The 25,198-nt window shown below is 50.1% G+C and overlaps 1 protein-coding gene across 2 annotated transcripts in view; it reads left to right on the forward strand.

Annotated features, from left to right (window-relative positions):
• ABCA1 (ATP binding cassette subfamily A member 1) overlaps nt 1-25,198 on the forward strand; it is a 125,707-nt gene that overhangs the window by 76,652 nt on the left and 23,857 nt on the right. For both annotated transcript variants that reach the window (XM_067553290.1, XM_067553291.1), the window contains 18 exons: nt 497-583; nt 6,521-6,761; nt 7,436-7,575; nt 8,215-8,331; nt 12,592-12,780; nt 13,982-14,187; nt 14,283-14,459; nt 15,131-15,353; nt 15,771-15,992; nt 17,498-17,702; nt 18,330-18,443; nt 19,025-19,196; nt 19,796-19,927; nt 20,957-21,096; nt 22,260-22,397; nt 23,278-23,498; nt 24,034-24,106; nt 24,626-24,828. In XM_067553290.1, the coding sequence (XP_067409391.1) occupies nt 497-583; nt 6,521-6,761; nt 7,436-7,575; nt 8,215-8,331; nt 12,592-12,780; nt 13,982-14,187; nt 14,283-14,459; nt 15,131-15,353; nt 15,771-15,992; nt 17,498-17,702; nt 18,330-18,443; nt 19,025-19,196; nt 19,796-19,927; nt 20,957-21,096; nt 22,260-22,397; nt 23,278-23,498; nt 24,034-24,106; nt 24,626-24,828 (3,000 nt within the window). The remainder of the gene's footprint in view (nt 1-496; nt 584-6,520; nt 6,762-7,435; nt 7,576-8,214; nt 8,332-12,591; nt 12,781-13,981; nt 14,188-14,282; nt 14,460-15,130; nt 15,354-15,770; nt 15,993-17,497; nt 17,703-18,329; nt 18,444-19,024; nt 19,197-19,795; nt 19,928-20,956; nt 21,097-22,259; nt 22,398-23,277; nt 23,499-24,033; nt 24,107-24,625; nt 24,829-25,198) is intronic.

Here is a 25,198-nt window from a genome sequence, read left to right on the forward strand (position 1 = left end):
TGTGAGATCAGCATATGGCTGGGGCACAGAGGGGAAGGGGCCTCTGGTGCACCCACTTAGGCCATAGGTGATCAGGAATATGGATCACCCTCTCAGTTGAAGGCGCATGCAGAATAAATGCAGGTATTTTGCTACTTCTGTTCTATCTGTAAGGCCCTAATTACTATGGTGTCAAGCACCTCATCATTAACGGATGTTTTCCTCACTACAGCCCTGTGAGGAAAGGAAGCGTTACCCACAACTGACGGATGAAAAGCTGAGATACAGGGAAGATTAAGGAGCTTGCCCAAGGTTGCACAGAGGAAGTCTGTGGCGGAGCTGGGAATTGACTCAGAACTCCTGAGTCCCAGTCCAGTGCCTCGTCCACTTAGCCCTCCTCCCTATCCCTCTCTAGCTTGGCATCTGAACGTTCCTGAGGGTTTGCGTTTCCCTGTGTTGGCGTTTCTCTGCATTTCTTTTTGTGACCCCAAGTTTCTGTTTCTCTTTTCTGTTACAGAAAGGAATCGCCTCCTATTCCTCCTTACAGGATCTGTCAGGAGCCATGGAGACATTGGTGGAGAGTCTTGGGAAGCTTGTTAAAGAGGTAAGCTGCTCCCTTCCACCCTTGGGAGGGAGAACTTCTCTCTGCCATCACCGTTTTCAGCCGGAAATTGACTTCCCCAAAGCCCAGAGCTGCTCAGTACATTTCAGCAAAGTCAGTGACCTGCACCCACCTTACAGGTTTTTTCCCTTTTGCCCGAGCCAGTGGGAATCTTTGAAGCAGTGCAGCTACAGATCTAGTCTTCTGGGAGACCTGGAGGAAGAACTCTGAAATCTCTTCCGTGATACACACCCTGCCCTACATTTGCTTTTCAGAGCCAGCTCTTTCAAAGGCAGTAACAACTATTGCGGCTGCAAAATAAGCACAAAATAAGGCTTGCTGGGCCTTTGACAGGGCCCCGGGGCGTGAGCCCCTGTAATGCTTTTTGCTCACAGATGTGAGCAGCGGTGGGAGGGGGGGGGGGTGAGGCCAGTTGGTTTCAGCAGCTGGTCTCAGGGAGCGAGGAGGAGTTACGCAAGGGGGAAAGGAGGGAGATGCTGTGATTTGCTAACTCTGCACTTTCGGACAATTACATATTTGTTGCTTCTCTCATCTGCATTTATACAGTGTCTTGTACAATGGGGCCCTCATCCTGGTTGGGGCCCTCCAGGCTCTATCAGACTATATATAAAAACAATAATGTGACCAGTCTGCATGTGTAAATGACCATTTGATGAGAGCCGATACATGTTTTTGTAGCTGAAATGGTAAAAAATCGGCCCCGCATGCTTAGTGCTGGACCCAACCCCAGAGATGTTATTTTTAGAGCTAGCTCCTTAGAGCAGGGACTGCCCTTTTTGTTCTGTGTTCGTACAGCACCTAGCACAATGGGTCCGGGTCCCTGACTATGGCTGCTGGCCCTGTGATAATACAAATAGTCATGATAAATTAGCTGTCTTACTCACAGCTGAGACTGTGCTGACTGTGAAGGTCTGATATTATGCTAACGTGTTTTCTCTCTTGGAGAAGTCACAGTTTAATCTAAACGAAGCAGCACCACCCCTCTCCTCCCCATTATTCTTCTGTCTGCCTATCAGAGAAAGAGAGCGGTACAGCCATGAACTGTAGTAACCTCCTAGCTGAGGAACAAGCTGGGGTCACTTCAGGTTACTGAAAGCTCTGCTTCCATAGAGGGAAGGGTGTTAGAAGCCAGCACAATGCCAGCCAACTCTTCTTGGGACATGTTCCCGCCTGAATCCCAGGGCCTGGGGCATTTTCTATTTATGATGAAATTAACAAGAAGATTCCCAGATCAGCGTCGGTTTAGACTCAAGGCAAAGCCATAGCTGTTAGCAGAAGAGGCTGTCCTAGGAGCCTTGCGTTGGGGTCGGGTTACAGCTGTTTCCTGTTAGGGCACTCAGGCTTTTTTTTTTTTTTTTTTTGTCCGGGGGTAAAAATAATTGAAACCATGTGATGTTCTCTTTGCTGATGTGGCTGAAAACTCCCTGAGTAACATGCCTTTTGCTTGGCAGCTGTCCTGGGTAGGAATACCTTTCTTTTTTCCCTTTTCCAGTGCAAACAAAGGCTGCATTTTCTCTGCAGAGCTTATAGCATTAGCCAACCCAGACTGCTTGACCGAAAGTTACATTTCATTGTCTCGGGTGCTGACTTCTGCGTGACAATGGGGAAGGAGCATTCATTCCCTTGTTGATCTAGCAGCAGGCGCTGGGGGAAAGGAGAAGACGATGATTTGCACCACATCCACTAGTCTTTCTAGCAAAGGGATTTTATTAGGAAAGGGACTGAACTAAACTGAACATGGGGTCAAAGTCCATCTCCCAGTCTTTGGACAAGTTTCTCATTCAATCTACACGCTGAATCTTTCCTAGCCTGCGCCTGCTGGTGAGAAGCTCGAAGGGTAGGTTTATACTGCAGTTACACACCCATGGCTAGCCCGTCAGTTGCCCCGGCTTGTGTGCCTCTCTCTGCGGAGATATACGGGCTTGGGCTGGAGTCTCCCAGCTTGTAGGGTCCTAGAGCCCGGGCTGTAGCCTGAGCCTGGACGTCTGCACCACAGTTTTATAGTCCTGCAGCCCAAGCCCGCCAGCTGACGTGGGCCAGCTGCAGATGTTGTACTGCAGTGTAGACGTACCCTAAAGGCCCCATTCCAGATCAGGTGTTTTACATACATGGAGTGGGAGACAGTTCGTGTCACAAGACGCTTGCAGTCTAAATAGCTTCTTCCAGCCACAAAACAAGCTATGCCGGTAAAAGTCCAGTTCTGCAAGTATAATAACTACATCTACACTAGAGGCTTCTGTCACTCATGAATCTCACCTCATTACACCCCCGACCAACGTAGTGCAGCTGGTAAATTTTGTAGTGTAGGCCTGGCCTAACTCTTAGTCTTAGCCAAAGATTGGAAGTTGACCAGGGATACCTGTCAGTTAGGAGTGTGATTTTTTTTAATTCACCAATGTAGTTATACTGGTAAAAGCCCTATTGTGAATACAGTTCTATTGGTTTGAGTTATTATTCTTCGCATATGAGAACAGCGATACTGGTATAAAGCACCTTTTTCTGGGTATACCTGTTTCCACGGTGGGGATGGGAGGGGGGGAGGATCATATTGCTTTAACAAGCACAGTGGAATGGATGAATTTCCTAGTGTAGATGAGGCCTTAGAGTTGGGCCCTCAAAATCATGAGTCTCTTTTGGAAATCTTGGCCGTATACGTCTAATTTTTGTTTTTAAGAATCACCCAGTGAAAAATTAAAGTTAGCCATTTGGAAACCCCAAATAATTGACATTTACCTAAGCTTATTTCCATTGTATCACGTGGTGTCTGCTTCCTCAAAGCTGTGTTGAGCACAGTGACACCAGATGTGGTTGAGTAGGGTGCAGACCAAGACAGCAACGGGCAGTGGAGAAATTTAAAATATGCTTCAGGCATAAGCATTTGGCAAATATGGAACAAAACCCAAGGTTTTTCGTGTTCTCTCATCTGTGTCCCATTATCTCAATGTGATGTTTGTATTTTGCTAAAAATAAACGCACTTCTTATGTGTGAGATGGGAGTGGTTCTTGATCAGCATCAGTCAAATTTTTACCAAGTCGTTGGCACATGCCTAAAACTATTCCAGGAATAAACTCAACGGGCCAAGCATAACTCCACCGACTTCTGTGGTGTTTCCTTATGGGTGAATTTGGTTTGCTGTGTACCAGGGCTTAATCATTTGGCTGTGTCAGTTTTCCTAGACTTTGATTACTGTCCTTTGTAAATAAAGGTGTCAAATCAAGAGACACAGTACACCAGGCCAGCTACACTCTGATTGGCTTTGTGTCACTGTCCCTGGAAATATAGTGATGGACCATGGCCCAGGCAGCATCTGTAATGTTAAAATCTCCCTTAGCCTTCCTGTGTGAATCTCATGAAGGGATGGCTGTTGCATATTATATTACGAATATATGGGATAGAAAGACACCAGTTTTATGTCTAGCTAAAACATGCCTGGTATTCTGGGTGAGGATTCTGGGCAGGGTGCGTGCATCCCTTCCACTTATGCTAGTTGATGGGAGCAAAAGCCAACAAGTTGTGGAGGAGTGGGTCACAGAACTGCAACAGCTCTGGGGCATATTTCCCTTCCCGCCTGCTCTTAGAAACCCCTCTGCAGCCGTTCCCGTGTGGCAGGGGGAAGCCATTCTCTGTGTTATGCTTAGGCTTGGCAGAATTAGATTTTTATTTCTTTATTACTTTGATAGATAATATCAATGTTTATTTTAAAGCAATTTTTTTAGATTTTTCTCGATTTAAATTTTCACAGCTGTGGGAAATTGGTGGGTAGGGGTCAGACAATTATCTAGCGACAGTAGACGTTGAGATTCAAAAACTTCAAAGTTTTATAAACTGTTAACACATTATCATCGTATGTCAAAATATACGTACTAAATCTCCTTTAATCAACAAATCACACCTGTTTACTATTCATTCGCTGGTCCGTTTGTAACAAGCACAATTCAAGGGTCTAAATCACTGGATAAGAAGTTTTTAAGCAGCATTTTTTCTATTTTGTCTATCTGAAAATTTTGATTATTAACAATGGAAATATTTTTCCATTGGTTTGCGTGTGTGTACAGTGAAATCGACATTTCCTGATAAAAAGCTGACCCTTCCAAGTCCTGGTTATGCTCCACTCAGAACCCAGAGGATTTCCAGTAGGAATAACTCCCCTTGGAGCTCAGGAAGGAACTGTGGTTCCAGCGGGGAGGGAGAACCTGATTAGCTGTCTTCAGAGCCCAGCTCCCCAGGCTGTCCCCGGATTCATGGGTTGAAGCCTCTTTCCTTTGCAGGCGCCCTGGCTCTTCAAAATCTCCAGGTTTCACCACTTCCCTTTATCGCCATGATGGGCCCTGTGTTTGTACCAGAGCTTTGTGAAGCAGTGGGGTGTGTGGTATGGTGGGGGGGGGGGGGGGGAAGAAGAAGGGACCAAGATGATCAGACAGAAGCATTACCTTAAAAGGCAGATCACAATAGAGAAAGGCTTTGATTACTGTGTTCAGCATGCCTGGCCCCTTCGGATACTTGTCTGAGCTCATTGGTTCAGATTTCAAATGCCGACTGACATGACCACGTAGGCCAGGGTAATGTACTGGCTAGCAATGCAGAAGATGAAGGCAGCTGCATGTTTATAGGTCCACGGGGTGCATTTTGGTGGCAGCAATGCCTTCTAGCTATTCTAGAGGCAAGGTGGGTGAGACAATATCCTTTATTGGACCAACATCTGCTGGTGAAAGAGATGAGCCTTCGAGTTCTTCTTCAGGTCACCTCTGTATGGCTCCAAAACTTGTCTCTCTGACCAACAGAAGTTGGTCCAGTAAAAGATATTACCTCACCCACCTCGACTCTCTCAGATCCTGGGTCCAGCCCAGCTACACCCACACTTCTAGCTGTTGTGTAATTGAGTTTCTTCGTGAGAGATTTCAGAAAGCCCTTCTACAAATTGATAGCGAAGCAGTTCAGCTTACCAATATTAAAGTGCATAGTTGTTGTTTCAATAGGTGGTGCAAATAGCGACACCGATAGTTAAGGTATTTTCCAAAGGTGTCTGTCATGCACAGCTCCAGTTGAAGTCAATGGGGCCTGCAGCTCTGAAAATAATGGTCTGAAGCATTCCAGGCTAGATCGTCAGCTGGTATAAATGGACATCGGCAGAGACAGGTCATTTTACACGTTCTGGGAATGTGGCGCCCTCTCTTTAAGCACAGCATGTTACTGTAGTGTCTGAGGCCAGTCCTGTGGTGTTTTTATTCGCATCACTTTGGGAGTGAGTGGACATGGATGCTTGCGTCAAAGTGACGGGGATTCTGTTTGTGGTGCTGGATAGAATCTTCCCCGCCAATCTGTGGCGTTAATGCCCCGGCATCTTGTGTTAGGTAAGATGCCAAGGGAGGTTCCTTGTAATGTTTGGCTGGTTTTTTTTAACTGGGAATGACATTGATAAAGGGGGAGGTGGGAGGAAAATGATATCAGACCTCATGAGCCAGATTTCTACTGGTGTAGATTGGCACAGGCCCACTGACTCCAGTGGAAATATGCCAGTTCACACCAGCTGAGAACTTGGTTCTGTACCTCCGCCTCTGGATGTGGCAACGCTGCGGATCTGATTAGTTTGACTCACTCTTTATTATTTTCTGGCCACTCTTTCTGGCTACCCATTTTGTTGGGGGTTCTGAGGGAATGGAGTCAGGAGCTCGGGATTTTCTGTGTGATGTCAGTGACAAATTCAGAACGAAGGACGTACACTCAAGAGATGTCCCGTGTCCTCCTGTTGCACTAAGTTCCCCCACTGCCAGCTCCCTGGTGCTTTTCCCAAGGGCTGTTTCACGTCAATGTTTTATTAAATTAGATCAGGTGTTTCTGGATGCGATCCTTTTGCTATCAAAATATCTGTTCCCTGCAAGTGAAATAAGAAGCCCTTGGTCTCCCCCCGTGCATTGCAGCTGGCGAGCATGAAGAGCTGGAGTGACATGAGACAGGAGGTGATGTTTCTAACCAGTGTGAACACCTCAAGCTCCTCCACCCAGATCTACCAGGCGGTGTCGCGGATTGTGTGCGGCCATCCAGAGGGAGGAGGGTTGAAAATCAAATCTCTCAACTGGTACGAAGACAACAACTACAAAGCCCTCTTTGGAGGCAACAGCACCGAGGAAGATGCTGCTAATTTCTATGATAATTCTACAAGTAAGTACAACATGCCTGTTCACGGGGACGGGTGATGGGCACAGAAATTGACAGGATAGCTAGACAGTGACTTTGTGTGTGTGTGTATTTATATGCTCATAGACATTTGGAGGTACCCTTGGTTCGTAACAGCGTGATGCTAGAGGTTCTTGTAACTGCAGTGTATGGACCTGACCCCGAGCCCACGGAGGTCAGTGGAAAGGCTCCCATTGAGTAAACTATGCTTTGGGTTGAGCCTTGTACGTGTCACCCTGGGTTAGATTTTCAAAGGCCTCAGCCCCCTGCGTACACATTGGGAGCCGAGCTCGTCTGAAAATCTGGCCCGAGTTAGGGCTACTGAGCCCTTGAGAATGTGGCCATTTATGTGCTATTTTGATTGAACTGTGCTTTCTCGTCAGTGAGCGGCACTTGCTTTGACACAGACGCCTGCTTTTCACTGTGGACGCTGTGCGGATGCTCCTTTGTCACTTTCAGCGGGCACAGAGGTGTTTGATAAGACTGTGTAGGAGTTTGGGCTGAGTCGTGCAGCTCAGGGTGATTTCTTTGTAACTCAAACCCTATTTGCTCAGGCGGCTCTGGTTTTTTAAAATGCACACGTGTGTGACGTGCTTGCCCGGGAGCAAGCGCCTTGGCGCCCTTCGATCCTGTGTCATGCAAGTTCTCTCCCTGTTTAGCGCCCTACTGCAACGACCTGCTGAAGAATCTTGAATCCAGTCCGCTTTCCCGAATTATTTGGAGGGCTCTGAAGCCTTTGCTTATTGGGAAGATCCTGTACACTCCAGACACCCCAGTCACGAGGAGGGTCATGACTGAGGTAGGCTCTGTAACCCTGTCTCCCAGATAAGCAGCACATAAACAGTTCCTTGCTTTGTTCCATGGAGATGGCTTAATTTTCCCCTACTGCTGGCTTGGCCAGCTCAGGGAACATCCCTCAAGTATAGAGATGACTGTCCTGCAGCGCAGAGCTGACCCAGGAGCTCTCACACTCCATGTGCTCTCTGCTGAAACCTCACAGAGAAAAGGGGGCAGGAGGAATGGCTGGAACATGCCTGGGCTGCGTCTCCTTCCCACCTCCTTTGGGGAGACGGGCACCTCCGGGAGCACTGGGAAGCAGCCGTTTTGGTGCTTTTCTGAATGGCCCTGACATGGAAAGCGGAAGGCAGGCTTTACCTGTGCTGCTGCTTCTGCGCACCCATGCAAGAGCCAGCCACATTTCAGCCCTTAGAAAGTGGCCTCCGTAGGCACCGAGGTCCTGGGCGCACACAGGTGCCCACTTGGGATATTTGTCCTTCCAAGCACGTGTGACTTTTCTCCTTGCTGCAGCTGCCATGTTACCAGTCAGACTTGGGCAGCGCAGCGCCGAGCTCTGTCGCTCACTCTGCCCGCCTGACCTGCTGCTGCTCAGATCCGCAGTGCTGAAATTTTGCAATAACCCTTCCCCTTTTGCTGGCAGGTGAACAGGACTTTCCAGGAGCTGGGCGTGTTCCGTGACCTAGGAGGGATGTGGCAGGAGATCAGCCCGAAGATCTGGACATTCATGGAGAGCAGCCAGGAAATGGAGCTGATCCGGGTCAGTATGCTGTCACTGTGCGGATGTCTGCACGACTCGGGCTAAGGGGCTTGGGCTAAGCGACTGTTCAGTTGCCGCGTAGACGTTCTGGCTCAGGCTGGAGCCTGGGCTCTAGGACCCTGTGAGATGGGAGAGTCCTAGAGACCAGGTTGCAGCCGGAGCCCAAATGTCTACACCCCAGTTAAACAGCCCCGTAGCCTGAAGCCCAGCCTCCTGGCATGGGCCAGCCAGTGGTTTTTAATTGCAGTGTAGGCATACCTTAAGTCTGCTCGGATAACTTTGTCCTTGCCAAAGCTACAGGCGGTTTGTATACAGGGATGTGGCTGGCACTTCACTCCCAGCCTGGTATGCACAGCACTAGGTTGTCATTCCTTGAAACAAGCTCTCTTGCATGGTAGCTACAGCATCATTCGAGAAGGAAGTTTTTAGCCTGGTCTGAAACTGTGTACACATGAAATGGGAACTGAATAATGCACGAGGCACAACGGGGCCAGTTCCTCCACTGGCGTAAATCGGCAGCGCCCCACTGACTTCACTGGAGTGGCACCGGTTTACATCAGCTGAAGATCTGGCCCGTCTGAGTTGAGAGCAGAGGATGTTTCAGTACAGCATGTCGTCATGTGTCACGCCGAGCGCTCTGTGATCATATCACAGAGTGCCGTGAACTGGAGCAGCGCTTAATTAACCACTGCTTTTCATCGGCCTTGCTTGGGATGGACTCTTCCTTCTTCCCTGCTGACTAATATCACGTTACTGGAGAGCAGCATTCCCGACACATTTAACTTGCTCTGCTGGGTTCTCCTTTGTAACAGCAAATGCCCATAAGTACCAGAGGAGCTACTTTCTTGAAGTTAGCATGAGGGATGCCTTATAGAAAGCAGTCACAAACCAAGGACTGATCCTGGGAGGGATCAAGCGCCCCCAGATCCCATTGAGTGCAGGGGGGATTGGGGGCTCAGCACCTCTCACCTAGAGTGAGGCATCCTGCATCACGTTGAATTGCCTGGTATGCTTACATCTGCAGAAGAGCAAATGTTGCCCTGCTGACCGATCACTAGATACCATGCTGCTGATTTACAGGGAAGGAGCGGTGAGTCTGATGCTCATCTCCCACCTTTTTTATAAATCCCTTGGCTTCAGGGGAGTAACTCCTGGTTTACACCCATGAAAGCAAGAAGAGAATCAGACCTAACCTGTATAAAATAAGTATCAGTGGCCTGGTTTGCTGCTGTATTACTATAGTTACAGGCTGGCATGGCTCCCTGGATCAGGTGGACTGAAGGTCAGACCGCTTGTACCTTCCCCACTGGAGTTACACGGAGGTAAAACTGGAATGGCGCAGTGATGTCTCAGCCCTTTAGACTAGACCAAGACAGCTTTCTCTGCTGTGTGCCCAGTAAAGCTAGACCAATACCAGCGTTTTGTTGTTTCACTGTGGGAATCTTCCTATAGCTGTGGGAGCCCTGGGCTTGCCTGCCAGTCCCCCCCCCGAAATGAAGTGCAAAGTATTCTCTGGCCCAACCCGCTGCATTCTCCTCCGGGCCTGAAAATGCTGGAAACGAGAGGGCATGACTCCTATCACTCCAGTGCCGGTGCTGGCTTGATGGAAGTTACTCCGGATGACGCTGGTGTGAGTAAGATCAAGATCCCAGCGACTGTAAGGGGAGTGGAATAGCCCTGCACAAGCCTTCCTCAGGGCCAGGCTTTGGATACTGGTTTGCAATCAGATGTCCTTTGAAAAGTGAGCGGTGTGTTTTGAAGTGAGATCCGCGAACCAAACGAGCTGGTGTTTTATATTTGGTGTTAACCGTCTCCAGCAGAGGCTTCCTGGTGTTCCTAAGAGTTCCAGTCCCCTGCTTTGTTTTAACAAAAGCCATCAGAGCTCAGTTTTCAATGCATCACTCTTTCCCCATCACCTTTCCCAACGCATGTGCCTGCGGTCCTTTACTGCGAGTGTCTGGCAAAGTCATGCCACCAACATTCTGTTCCATTTCGAGCGGAAACCTGAATTAATCAATTACATACTTATCAGGCCAAAACACAAGACCTTCCAGCTGGGGCCACTCTTGAGGTAGGCCAGTTCTTTGGCCTTGGCAGCAGTTTGTTTAAACCGGATGACATGCTTTCCATGAGACAGCCAGGCTGCAGTGTTACCGGGTGGCCAGATCCCAAGTGCCGGTCTTGCAGGTCACTGTAGGTTCATGTCAAACTCCTTGCAGCACCCAAAGGAGCACCCAAAGGAGAAATGTTTTTCTCTCTCTTGGTTGACATTTTGGGCTGGATCCTACTTCTAGTGAGGGCATGTGGCACCAGACCCAGTGACGTCAGGGGACCAGGAGTTGCTCAGAGAACAGTGCGTGTCGGCTTTTAACATGAATATAAATACTGAGAGACCACGCACTGCTGGTGAGGAGCGTTTGTCGGAGTGGATCCTAGGAGACAAAATACAGACAAAGAAGGGACAGGAGAAAGTGCTGTAACACCATCTCCCCGTTTCCATTTCTGTTTTTCTTTCCTGTGTTCTCCTTCGCCAGCACGGCGTATTCTGCCCTTTTTTCCTGCTTTGCCCTGTTATTTTTTTAACTTTGCACTTGTAAATAAATGGATGGTATAAGCGTAAAAGCTCACACTAGACTGTTCAACCAGCAGTTCCTCCTTGCGAAACCCCTCTGCTTCCAGAGCAGCGGTGGCGGGTAACTTGCACTAACTACACGTACAAGGAGGCAGCGTCAGCCTTACTGCACCGATATTTGTGCTTAGCACCTCGGGAATTGAATTCCCGGTTATGCTCCGTCACCCTTCGTCCCAGCTCAAAGCAAAGAATTGTTTGGAAGATGTCAGCAGCACTTAGCAACCTCTGATCAGCGGGAAAAATGTCCTTCTTCCTTTGTGCTTCTCTGCTTTCCAGTGACGGCTTTTTTGTTTGGTTGGGGTTTTTTGTTGTTTGGTTGGTTGGTTTTTTGGTGTGCAACTCTTCCCACTGGCCCAGGGCAAGACTGCCACCCGCTGGAGAGTCGTCATTATCAAATGGGCCTCTGAGGATGGGACTGTATTTACTGTGTCAATGTGCAGGCTCTGAGCATCCGAAGTGTGTGGTTCTCTGCTGCCCTCCACCTGCAATAGAGAGAGGCGCAGTCTATGAAGACGACACCTCTCAGCCTGCAAGGCGGGACATACAGTGCTGGGCATCAGGAGATCTCTCTTTTTATTACAGTTCAGCCTAGACTGAGATCATAACCCCACTGTGCTGGGCCCTGTGTGAACTCATTGTGAGAGAGAGTCCCTGCCCTGCATAGTTTGCCATCTAAATGGACAAGACAGACAAAGGGTGGGAGAGGAAACTGAGGCACGGAGAGCTGAGGTGACCTGCCCAAAGTCACACAGTAGGCCAGTGGCAGAAGAGGGATTCGAATCCAGGCCTCCTGCATCTCAGGCCAGTGCCCTACCACCAGCCCATGCTGCCTCTCACCAACAGCTAGACTGTGACGTGAGTGGCCCAAACTGCCCTGGGGTTTTTGTTCTCTAAGGCCATGGCTACACTTATGAACATACAGCGGCACAGCTGTACGGACACAGCTGTGCCGCTGTGAGAGCACTCACGTAGCCGCGTTCTGCCGAAGGGAGAGAGCTCTCTCGCCAACCTAATAAACCCAGCTCAGCGTGCAGCGGTAGCTGTGTCGGCAGGAGAGCGTCTCCCGCCGACATGGCGCTCTGCACACAAGCGCTCATGCCGGCAAAACTTACGTCGCTCGGGGGGGGGAAGGTTTTTTTTCACGTCTCTGAGCAACAGAAGTTTTGCCGACAGACATGCTAGTGTAGACATGGTCTAAGAGGCGCTACAACCTGTTTATTTTCGTGTGACTGGGTGTAGCCCACAGTCTTCTAGCAAGCTGCCAAATGAGGCCCCTCAGTCAGCAGCTTGGGTGCCCCATGCGATACCGCCAATTCTGCATCCCCCCTGAATGCTGTTTTCCCCTGGGAATTCTCATTTTGTCGCAAAGCAATCACCGTGGTGCCACGCTCCGGGAACTGGGGCTTCTCTGCTGGACGTCCGGTACTCTGGCAGAATCAGCCAAAGGGCCACCGTCCCTGTGCTCAGTTAACTCTCCATTCTTAGTCCTTGTCTGGTGCTGGACCTCCAGGTTCAAAGGGAGAGAGTCAAGTTAGCTTGGTACAATCTCTGCCACCTCTTTGCCTTTCCGGGGGGAATCCAAAATCAAGTCTCAAGGTCGTTATTTCTCCCTCGCCCCGTAATTGCAGACGCTGCTGAGGAGCAAAGGCATCTGGGACGCTCACTTGAGCGGCTCAGGCTGGACGGTTCAAGACGTTTCCCTCTTCTTGGCCAAGCCGGCGGAGGACGTTCAAGCAGTGAATGGCTCCATATACACCTGGATGGATGCCTTCAATGAGACAGACCAGGCTATCCAAACGATCTCCCGCTTCATGGAGGTGAGCCCTCATGCCAGCTTGCCGCTGCTGTTAGGTATGTCAGCAGAGGGGTTGTGCTCATGGACGTGCTCCCATACGAGGACAAGCGACGCTCTCTGCAAGATGTCTGAGAGCGTCGTATTGTAAAAAGCTCAGCGCTGGCGAGGGGTGGTGTGGTGTCTGGATTTGCAGTGTCGTGGCTCACCCCATCAATGCTCCTAGGAGAATTGCGTCAAGGAAGCCATAAAACATTGCAGCCAAGACTGAAAAAGAAAGGGGGGGTGGGTCTAAATGGATTACTGCTAAGCCCACATTTAGGCATGTAAGTAAGTGTCCTAGCTTCAGTGGGGAGCTGCTGGGTGCTCAGCACTTCTGCAACTCATTTAGGTGCCAAAATATGGACAGAAAAGCCTAACGTTAGGCCCCCGTCTTTGAAAAATCTTACCTTGCACGTTCCACGTGGTGTCCAGCGACCGTCCTGCCCCGTCATTACGGGTAGCTGAGAATGACTGGATGCTTGTTTTTCTGCATCTGGTATTCAGCGACCGCAGGAGAAGCTGCAGCGGCTTTAAAGCTCTAGTTACTTCATGACGTAACGGGGGATGGCTCAGCGGTGTCACCATCATCTTTTAGAAGGGCAAGGTCTGAGTTCTGCTCTCTGTTTCAGCCATACGGCTCCCCTTACAGTGAGGCTGACTGTGACCTGTTCCAAAACCTCAGCTGTCTTTCCATTTACTTCCTTGGATCAAGTCCTAGGTCATTGACGGGGAAAAAAACCAACATTCTGTCTATGGGAAAATCAGATCCTGAACCTGCTTGTTATTTGGTGGTGATGCCTTATGGAGAATAATCCACGCCCAACCCTCACCTCCAGGTCAGAGGGTGGGACATCCCCATGCAGGAGCCACTCACAGCGCTGCCTGTTTGATTGGCAGGTGTCAGTAAAGCAGGGACGGTCACAGCTTACATCTTTGGCAACCCGTGGCGCCACCTCGAGTTATTGAACTCCGCCTTTATAAATGAAGGACAGTGTGTCCCAGCGCAGTGTAGTTTTGCTCCATCTCATAGGTGAAGGCGTTAGCATCTCAGGGTCTCCCTCGTTTCAGAAGCAGGAATGCGTTCCATCAGTGTCGTTACCAGTCTATTGCCCTATGTAATAAACACGCCCCATGCTCCTGGCTGTAATAGACACTGACGTGTTTACAAATCCATCTCCGTTTAGTGTGTCAATCTGGACAAGCTGGAGCCTGTGGCCACAGAGGTCCGGCTCATCAACAGGTCCATGGAGCTGCTGGATGAGAGGAAGTTCTGGGCTGGCATTGTCTTCCCTGAAATCACCCCAAACAGCGTAGATCTGCCTCACCACGTCAAGTACAAGATACGGATGGACATAGACAACGTGGAGAGGACAAACAAGATTAAGGATGGGTGAGTGCTGCCCAGCTGCCTTCTCAAGAGAGGTTTTGGGAGACTTTAACCCCTGGAAGGATTTCTAACAGGTGATCCTTGTTCCCTCGACTTAGGTACTGGGATCCCGGTCCTCGTGCGGACCCCTTTGAAGACATGCGGTATGTCTGGGGCGGCTTCGTGTACTTGCAGGACGTGGTGGAGCAGGCGATCATCAGGGCCCTGACGGGCACGGAGAACAAGACGGGCGTCTACGTGCAGCAGATGCCCTACCCCTGTTATGTGGATGATATGTAAGTTGTGCAGCGTGTCAACCAGGCAGCAGGGCTCCTTAATCTGGCATGGGGGGATCGCTCTGTGCAGGGACCCAAAGGACAGCTCCTGGTGGGGCGGTGCAGGAAGGTCCTGCCCCAGGAGAGCTCTGTGGAGAATGGCACCTCTCAGCTGCAGAGTGGTGTGGAGGAGGAGGTGCATCCTCAGGATAGCACTGTGTCAACCCCTCTGAGTGCCCGGCCCGGCCCGTGGCTGGAGTGGGGGGGGTACTGGGGAGAAGCAGGCCCCATGCACAGGAGAGTGCAAGGAGCATCCTTGTGATTGGTCCCCGGGCTCTCTCCTCCACCCTGGCCTGTGCTGGAGCCAGTCGCAGCCCGACCCGGAAGTGGCTGGTGACTAGTGGTAGCAGGGGCCGCCACAGAGCCACGGTGCAGAGCTGTGACCCATTCCCCGCCTGAGTCGCTCACTCGCCCAGTGACTTCCAGGAAGCGACATTGATTTACACCAGAGGAGGCCCTGGCCCTCTGTGCAGGCTTTGCTTTGCACCATGGAGCCCTGGCCCCGACAGGCCCTCCAGGCGCTCCTGTAATCCTCCTCCTCCGCACCTGTAGAGTGCCCTGCACCCCCTTGGTGACGCGCTCTCCAAAGCAGATAACCGCAATGAGCTTCTCCCCCACCCTCCGGCCACCAGATTCCTGCGTGTCATGAGCCGTTCCATGCCCCTCTTCATGACTCTGGCCTGGATCTACTCGGTGGCTGTGATAATCAAGGGGGTCGTGTACGAGAAGGAAGCCCGGCTGAAGGAGACCATGCGAATCATGGGCCTAGACAACGGCATCCTCTGGTTGAGCTGGTTCATCAGCAGCCTTATCCCACTCCTCATGAGCGCGGGGCTTCTGGTGCTGATCCTGAAGGTGAGTCTGGTGGCGTCCCGGTTTATCTCACCCCCGCCCCCCTTCCCAGCGGGGCCCGGCCGGCAATCAGCACGGTGACGAACGATCTGGGGCTAATTAACATCCGCGGGGCTTGGATCAGGCCATGACTCACCGAGTCCAAAGGGGCCCTTGGTTCCAAAGCGAGGCCGAGTGCTTTAAAACAATGGGGGGCGGGTGCTTCCGTGAATCGCTTCCGTGCACCGTGTCCCCGGGCACAACGCAGCCCTCGCACGCTCACAATCCCTTCCGCGCGCAGGGCTGGGCGGGGGCAGCCCAGGGGCTAAAGCAGCGAAAGGGCAGCTCTGTTCTGAGTAGCGAATCTGTGAGTGGCCTCTGTCGATCGCGTCCCAGCAAGCCCCATTTGACTCGTGGCCCATGTATCTCTTCCTTGCCCAGATGGGAAACCTGTTGCCCTACAGCGACCCCGGCATCGTGTTCCTCTTCCTCTCCGTCTTCGCCGTGGTGACCATCTTGCAGTGCTTCCTCATCAGCACCATGTTCTCCAGGGCCAACCTGGCAACAGCCTGTGGGGGGATCATTTATTTCACCCTCTACCTGCCCTATGTGCTGTGCGTCGCCTGGCAGGACTACGTGAGCTTCTCGCTCAAGATGTTCGCTGTAAGTCGCGCTGGGCGTGGGGCGGAGGAGCCCGATGGCAGATCGGGCCTCGGTCAGCAAAGCGCTCGCTGGCTTTTTTAGCATGCGGGACTGTTGGGTGGAAGAGGCCATTGTTTCCCACTGCGCCCGGGGACAAAAGGCCTTCAGGGCGGGCCCCGATGGAGAGTATTCCGGGTTTGGTAGTGAGCAGGGAGCAGGAGAGGTGTGGAAGGGGCCTCTGAGCATGCTCTTCATGGAGCACTGAGATTCCCCCGCCTGCTGCTATGACGCCAGATCCTGCCACGCTGAAGCTGATGTTGTATTGCCCCGTGGTCTCATTTGTGGCAGGATTAGACCCTTAGGCTGCCCTCTCCCAGAGGCCCACCAATCTGAGAGGAACTGGATCAGCCTCCCTTTAGAGACTCCACAACATTCCTTAACTGGAGGCGGGTGGCTGTTCACACACCCCTGCCCTTTTTTGGTTCTGCTGTCCTGTCATCTGGGGAGCGAGAGAATGGGACAACAAACCGAACCCCCGTCTTCTGCAGAGCAGCACAGAGAGATACCATTGGGGCACTGCCTACCCACAGAATAGCACCATGTTCTTCAGTAATGGCCTAGACCTCCGGGCCAGGAGCGTTGGGTGGGATTCCACGGCGTGTCATGCAGGAGCTCAGACCAGATGATCACGATGGTCACTTCTGGCCTTCAAATCTGTGACTCTCTGAACACTTCAGTGACCCCGGTATGGGATAGGGATGGGAGACCCTCATGGAGATGGAGGTTTTGGGAACCTCTCAGGCTACTGTGAGGGTAGTACAAGGACCAAAAGAGTGCCACTAAACAGCAAAGTAAAAAAAGTAATTATTGGCAAAAAGGCATTTTATTTAAAAATTGGAAGTCAAGCCCTACTGAGGCAAACAGAAAGGAGCATAAACTCTAGTAAATCAAGTGTAAACGTGGAATTAGACAGGACAAACAAGAGTCTGAGGAGCAACTAGCAAAAGACTCAAAAGTTAACAGCAAAAAAAACCGTTTAAGTACATCAGAAGCAGGAAGCCTGCCAGACTATCTGTGGGGCCCTTGGATGATAGAGGTGCTAAAGGAAGAAAAGGCCGTTGCGGAGAAGCTACATGAATTCTTTGCATCCGTCTTCGCCGCAGAGGACGTGAGGGAGATTCCCACGTCTGAGCCATTCTTTTTAGGTGACCAGTCGGAGGAGCTGTCCCAGATTGAGGTGTCAGTAGAGGAGGTTTTGGAACAAATTGATAAATTAAATGGTAATAAGTCACCAGGAGCAGATGGGATTCAGCCAAGAGTTCACTCCATAAAAACAAACAAGGACACCATGTTTCTGTAGCTACAGGGAAGTAAAGAATCCCTTAATTTTACACGCGCACAAGGGTTCCACCCTTTGGGTTTTGAGTCATGACTGAAGCACGAGGGCGTTTATTTTTAAAGCTAAAGAGATGACTTTGTAAATAGCAGTGAACGGTCTCAAGAGCATGAACATCTTCCCCTCCTAGAGCCTGCTGTCTCCCGTGGCCTTTGGGTTCGGCTGCGAGTACTTTGCATTGTTCGAGGAGCAGGGGGTTGGCGTGCAATGGGACAATCTCTTTGAAAGCCCCTTGGAAGAAGATCGCTTCAGCCTCCCCATGTCAGTCTTCATGATGTTGTTCGATACCTTCCTCTACGGGGTTATGACTTGGTACATTGAGTCTGTCTTCCCAGGTGAGCCTTTACTGTAGCCTAGAAATGTGATGTCCTGCTCTTTGTAAATCCTGCGTATTGCTGCCCATTTGCCGAGAATGTTTCACATTACAGACAAAGCTGATAATATAGTAGCACATGTTACAGAAAGGGGAAGGGGGCAACCCCACACCATCAATATTATCACTTCAAAGCCGCTGATCAGACTCCTGGATGGTTTCCAGGTGCCCCCATGTACAGAGAATCTAGGCTTAGTCCAGCCAGGTGCTAGCACCTCCTATGAGATTCTCAGCCTCTTCAATTCCCATTGGCTTTGACAGGAGTTGAGGGCACTTGGTACCTGACACAGGATGCTTAGCACCTCCCAGGATCAGGCCTTTAGCTATTAGAATAAAGTGGGATTTGGGAAGATTGGGTGTAGCGTTTTGAAACAGTCTAATATTCCCCACCTGGCTAAAACCTCTCTCTCAAACTGTCACCAATTTTCACTCTGGAAGGAGGATTTTCACCTTCTCATACATGTGCTGCTCTTCTCCAAAGCCTGAGAGCTGGAGATATGATAGTTCAGTAACCGCCCTGTACCTTTAAATACAGAAACATTATGGCTGATTTTGCTGGGCTCACGTGCATGCTTTCCTCCCCGTGTAGGCCAGTATGGAATTCCCAGGCCCTGGTACTTCCCCTTCACAAAGTCCTATTGGTTCGGCGAGGAATCTGAGGAGAGGCGGCACGCTCGTTCTGATCACAAAGGGCCGTCGGAGAGTAAGTGTCTGACCCACGCCGGGCCAGAAGGCGGGTGCTAAGGTTTAAATGAATGAGGCTGGGACTTGCCTCGAGTCGACTGCGTGAAAGGATGCCAGGATTTAGCATCAGTAAATTAAAGTTGCTCCTGGCCGAGTCACTGTTCGGTCCCCTGTTGGTTATCAGAATGGGAGCCTGATGGTGCAGCCCTTACGCAAATAAAACTCCCACATAAATCACTGGAAATGGCGCACAAATAAGGCAGGCAGGACTGGGCTCTCCATTGGTATTGAGGCATGAAGCTGTGAGCTGTAGCATTCCCTGATTTCAGTGACACGGGGCCTGATCCAGTCGGTGCATACCTTCCCACTGACTACATTGGGTCAGGCTCTTACAGCTGGCCTCCAAAGTTCTAATTAGTGCCACGCTAAAGTGAACATCCATAGGAGGATCGCATCCTGGGAAGCTTCCTCAGTGCCTCCCTTCACTGTGGGTTCTCATTGGCCACGGGAAGATACGTATTGTGATTGATGCTCATCCTAGTGGTGGTGAAGCCTGTGTCTGTTCTACGCTGCCTCGCTGATCCCTTTTTCCTCTCTCAGACTGCATGGAGGAGGAGCCCGCTCATCTCAGCCTGGGGGTTTGCATTCAGAACCTGGTGAAGATTTATCGTGATGGCAAGAAGGTGGCGGTCGACGGGCTCACGCTGAATTTCTATGAAGGGCAGATCTCCTCCTTTCTGGGACATAATGGAGCTGGGAAAACCACGACCATGTAAGGGAAATGTTTTTAAGGGTGGGGGAGGAGCTCTTGTTAGAGTGGTTCTGACATCTAAGCGTTTTTTCTAAATGTGACAATAAAATATATGCGTGTGGCTAGATGTATAGGTTAAATATGCAAGGCCAGATACTCATTAGGCGTAAATCAGTGTACCTTCATTAGAGCTATGCTGATTACACTGCTGAGGATTTAGCCCATGCAATACACAGATATTGGGGAATGGAGCATTTTGATGCCTGTGACTTGTAAGTTGCAGATCAAGGCTGTGGCTGAATTTTTAGTGTCAGCAGCTCTTTTCAATAACCACCTTTGTGACCCTGCTTTCTCAGAAGGAGGAAATGAATCCTGAAAGCATGAAAAGCTTCTAGGGAGATGGGAGGATATTTTTCTTTTGCAGAACTAAGAGCCATTAAAACCAAAAGCTCCTGTGTGAGATGTTTCTCTGATTGTTTTCCTTTGGGGAGGAACCACCTGGTATGGGACATCACTAAGACTATCCTAGGCATTGTCCTTTCATTCACTAGTGAATGTGGAATAAAGCTAGTGACATTTTGGAGCTTACTTACCATCTATTTATTGCATTTGTCATTCAGGTCCATCTTAACTGGTTTATTTCCTCCGACCTCGGGCACAGCCTTCATTCTGGGGAAAGACATCCGCTCCGAGCTCAGCACCATCAGGCAGAACCTGGGCGTCTGTCCCCAGCACAATGTCCTGTTTGACCAGTGAGTAGCAGCCCGGAAACACAACAGTGGGGTCTGTAACACAAAACAAAAATGTGTGTGTGTTCTTTTCTGACATTGCCACTTCCGTGGCTCTAGGCTCACGTCTGGTCTCGCTTATGCTTGCATAAGTCCAGAGTAACTTTATAGAACAAAGGTTAGCAAATATGCGTCAAGGAAAATCTAGAAACAGATGTAACTGGCGTATCATTTGCAAGGGGTGTAGGCTGGTGTTTAAAGGCAGTTGAACAATGAAGTAGTGTGGAATGTATCAATATATTAGTGAATGGGAATGACCCAAGAATCAGGATTTTAAAACATACCATATTTGGCTAGATCCTGAGTGGTGTAATTTGGCACAGCTCAACTGAAGTCAGTAGATTGCACCAGCTGTGGATCTGGAACATAATATTCAATGGGAGCCGAGAATCCTTGGTGTCATACAGGAGACACTCAACACCTCATGGGGTCAAACCCGTGAATAGTGGCTTATATCAGGGATTACTTCCCACCCAAGAGGTGCCACTCCGAGTTGTATATGTGGTCCAGGATAGTTGCGTGAGGGGGTTTTCAGAATCTATAGCTGGACAGAAATAGGGTCTGTTTTATAGCTAGGTACATCTGGGGTCTATCAGCAACGCCTGGCACTTCCATCCAGACCATTGTTCCAGTTTTTCTTTTAGAAAACTGTTTCTTCCTAAAAAAAATGAGGCCAACATTTTCCACTAGTGATTTGGGGTACCAGTCTGGGAGCCCAACCAGAGGCACCTGAATATGGCCTGATTTTCAGACAGCACTGAGCACCTGCCCTCTGGAAATCAGGTCCCCCTAAGGCGTCCAAGGTCCCTCTAAGGTGTCCAAGGTTGAGTCCTCAAAATCATGAGTCACTCCCAAAAAATCTTAGCTCTGTACAATGTTTTCCTGCCTAAATAAGTATGTTTTTTGTTACTAATTTTTAAAAAGAGGTTCATGTGATGAGTCCGAGCCTGACTGAGACGTAGTGACTTGCCGGTTCTGCTCCTTCCCCCCTAGGCTGACCGTGGAAGAGCACATCTGGTTCTATGCTCGTCTGAAAGGGCTGTCAGAAAAAAAGGTGAAAGAGGAGATGCAGCAGATGGCGATGGATGTCGGTCTGCCTCACAAACTCAAAGCTAGGACCAGCAAACTCTCTGGTAGGTCCAACTGCTTCAGCCCTTGGCAGGTCAAAAGGCGTGGAGAAGAGCACTGTAATAGCTTGCATTGCTTCTCAGTATTGGGGGACTTCCGGGTAGTCTGCCGCTCCATGTGTGTGTTAAGTAGCCACCTCTGTGCCTGATCTACAAAGGAGGTGGGTCTGCTACATCTAATAGCTTGGGAACTTAGTCCTGTAGCTCACCTGAGGAGACCCATGCTCTTCGTTTTGGAGCTTCCAAGGTTCAATCTCAAACCCAAGATGGGGTGCTTATCTGGGATGCAAATTGCTGGGGGCCTGAGATGTTTCGTTTGAGCTTCCTCTGCCTCGGAGAAGTATGTAAACCAAGGCTGAGGGTGCGTTACCCATCATCTTCTGTGCCTGACCCACAGAAGAGGTGATCTTTCTATACCTGACTTAATTTTTTAGCACGAGCTTCCGGCTTTAGTTCTGGAGGCGCTTCAGTCCAAAATGACGGTCATTACAAAAGCTCTCCTAGTAAATACAGTACTGAATTTATCAGCACCCAATGACCAGAGAGCTCTGGACATGGTAATTAAAACCTCACCCAGTATACCTGGTACATTGGGCAGTCACTGGAGCAATGCTTTGCCTTCCATCCCTAGCAAGTTAGACAAAAGCAACAGTGGAAGCCACCGTCTGTATTCTCCAGTCTGCTCTGTTCACTTTGTCCCACTCAAGTGGGTGGATTCTGGCCCCAAGTGGCTAACTGAGAATCCCACTTGCGTAGGAGAACGCTCCACTGGTGTAGGGCTGGCTGACCTGGCTCCTGCACCAATTGCCCCACTCCCCAGTGTAGGGGCGTGGTGGGCTGGCATGGAACTCCACTGTGCTGATTCTCCAGTGGCAGTAAGGTACTTTGCTGACTTTGCACCAGTGGAATAAGTTAGATCAGCTTCTCGGCTGCTCTACCACTGGTGCTGAGCCGCGCTAGATCAGGGAACAACAACCGGCTCCTTCAAGGCCCTCCCCTCGCTCCCCGGCACAGTGCAGAAATCTGGGTGCACGTGTGGCTTCAGAAGGCATTTGTGTGCAGGGGAATCCGGTGATAGCACCCGCCCCCTGGCCATCTCCATCACTGCGCCTTGTGGCACAGATCACGACTCCCGCCTGACTTCTTCCTTGGCTTCATCTGCTTCACAGGAGGCATGCAGAGGAAGCTTTCGGTAGCCTTGGCCTTTGTGGGTGGATCGAAGGTTGTCATTTTGGATGAGCCGACAGCTGGGGTCGATCCTTACTCTCGCAGAGGGATATGGGAACTGCTTCTGAAGTATCGCCAAGGTATCTGTGCTTTCACCCAGTTCTAGTTGGAAGCAAACAGGCATCAGTGGCTTATGACTTAGCTAACATACATTACGCTGCCTTTGCTGATTGTATGGGGGAATTGTTAGTAACGTGTCATTGCAAATCACTTGGTGCCTCGGTAGAAGACAGCAACAAACAGCTCAGAGGTTAGCGTGTTCGGGGCACCCAGACATTTGCATTCCCTCTTAATGAGACCCTTTTTGCAATCTCATTATAACGAGCCCCTTCTCTTTAAAAGGTGGGACTGCATTTCGGTGCTCAGGAGGAAGCTGTGTTCTGAATACACACTTCCCACTGAGGGAAGAGGATACGAGGGCAGAGTCTGATTTCACTCCCATTGGTGCAGATCTGGAGGAACTCCAGTGGATTCATATGGGTGTAGCTCAGACCAGACGCTGACCCGTGGTGTCTGCATTAGGGGAAAGCCCTCTTGTACTAAGCGAGCTGACTTGTAGACACGAAACGCCTTGCATTGGTTTACCCTGAAATCACAGCCCTTCCTGCAGTTGAGCAGGACCTGGTGAACCAGGAATTCAGTGCTCAGAACACCTTGCGCATCCACTCAATGGTCAGTGCGGCTCGTTCTATTTCCATTCCTAGCAGTGTAAACGCCTACCCAGACGAGTGGCAAAATGCAAACCAGGATGGGCACTGGGTCAGGAAGGAGAGGAGAGACTCCACCTGAAGCAGTAGTTGTTAACCTCTTCGATACCGCCCCCACTCATCCCACGGACCCACCTTCCATTTAGCCGTACGGGGAGGGCAGGGTGGTTGCCACCCCCATGACTTAGAGGCATTGATATTGTTGACTTCCCGGCGAACTCCTGGGTGTTTGACTTCCCTTCTGTATCTACAGGCCGCACCATCATTCTGTCCACACACCACATGGATGAGGCGGACATCCTAGGGGACAGGATTGCCATCATTTCTCACGGCAAACTGTGCTGTGTTGGCTCTTCCCTGTTTCTGAAGAACCAGCTAGGGACAGGCTATTACCTCACCCTGGTCAAGAAGGACGTGGACTCTTCTCTGAGCTCCTGCAGGAACAGCAGCAGTACAGTCTCCTACCTGAAAAAGGTCCGGTTCCCATAGCGGCTGTCCACTCCCTCTCGCCTTTCACCTTTATCCTTTCGACACCAGAGCTTAAGGCTGCCAAAGAAGCACCAGTTAAGATGTGATGTAGTCATGGGTTGAAAAGAAATCCCGTAGCCCTGCACAGAAGCATTCCCTGCCTTGGTCCAGTGCTTGAGAGCAGATCTGGTTAAACCACTGCATGAGAGGCTGGCATCCAAAACAACCTCTGTGCGTGGTGTCTTTAATGCCAATGTTTTGGGTCTGACAGTGGATGCTGCTATTTTGAGATTTGGCTCGTGGCTTGAATAGATTAAATACAGCCCTCCTAATATTAGCTTCTGCTATTACATCCTCTTACTGTATTATTTATCTCAATCCTTTGCTACAATAAACAACATTCAGATCCTCTATGCTCTGGCCGCTTCATAGAACATCTAGATTGCTGGGCCTCTCTGGATGGTGTTGTAAGGAGAGTGCAGCATACAGCTGGCTGCCTTTTTATCCAATTAACGTATGATCATCCTTTCTATGCACCTAGGACGACAGTGTCTCCCAGAGCAGCTCGGATGCTGGGCTCGGTAGTGACCATGAAAGTGACACCCTGACAGTAGGTAAGGACTGAAAAAATCACATGAGATTTAATCTCACCGCTGTGGTCTTGGGCAACTCACTTCACCTCTCTGTGCTTCTGTTCCCCCATCTGTAAAATGAGTCTATCAGTCTTTTACAGGGGTTTTGAGGAACAGTTAATATTTGTAAAGCACAATGAATGTAAATTGCTAAATAGTCTTTGATATTTTGCCTAATGATAAAATGAGACCAGAATTTAAGGGCCATCAGAGACTATATGCTTGCCAGTGTGTGAGCACTGCACAGAACACATCTGTGTAGCATGGTTTGCAAGGCTGCTGGTTGTGTTCTGTTTTCAAACGTCCTCAGAAACGCTGCAAATAGAAATAGCTGCAGGGATCCGCAGCTGGTGCCTGGCTCCATTGTAGTCAATCCTTCAGCAGGCTGTGTATACCGGCTGAGGATGCGTCACAGCCAGATTCCTTCGTCTCTGCGATCCTTGTCACCAGTGACCTGCAGAGTAACAGGGAAGGCATCTTGTTCTGTTTTGGTTCCTCCAGACGTCTCTATTATCTCCAACCTCATTCTGAAGCACGTTCCTGAGGCCAGGCTGGTAGAGGAAATCGGCCATGAGTTAACCTACGTCTTGCCATATGAAGCGGCAAGAGAGGGAGCTTTTGTGGAGCTGTTCCATGAGATCGATGACCGTCTCTCTGACCTAGGCATTTCAAGCTACGGCATCTCTGAGACGACCCTGGAGGAAGTACGTGAGCTGAAGCTTTTCTGATGGCTTACACAATGCCAGCCAGGCAATTGCAGACACCAGGGGCAACATCCTGGATAGCCATGGGAAGCCTGTTAACCTGGGAACTGCTCTGGCCCTCAGTTCATACCCATTGAAGTGTGAAAAGAATTCTCTCCTCCTGCCCAATTTGTGTGTGCCCACAAGGGAAACATGCATTACAAATTGGGGGTCAGGTCCTCAGCTGGTGTGAATGAGCACAGCTCTGCATAGACAGCAGAGCTCCCCACTTTCACCAGTTGGCAATCTGGCCCTAACTTTGTTCTAATGATGAGGTTTTTAACTTACTCTATCAAGTACTTTCCGATATCTCGGGGCTGCTGTAAGTACA

Source organism: Emydura macquarii, unplaced genomic scaffold (assembly GCF_026122565.2).
Source record: "Emydura macquarii macquarii isolate MOO-44397 ecotype Brisbane River unplaced genomic scaffold, CSIRO-AGI_Emac_v2 contig_1451, whole genome shotgun sequence".
Taxonomy (NCBI): Eukaryota; Metazoa; Chordata; order Testudines; family Chelidae; genus Emydura; species Emydura macquarii.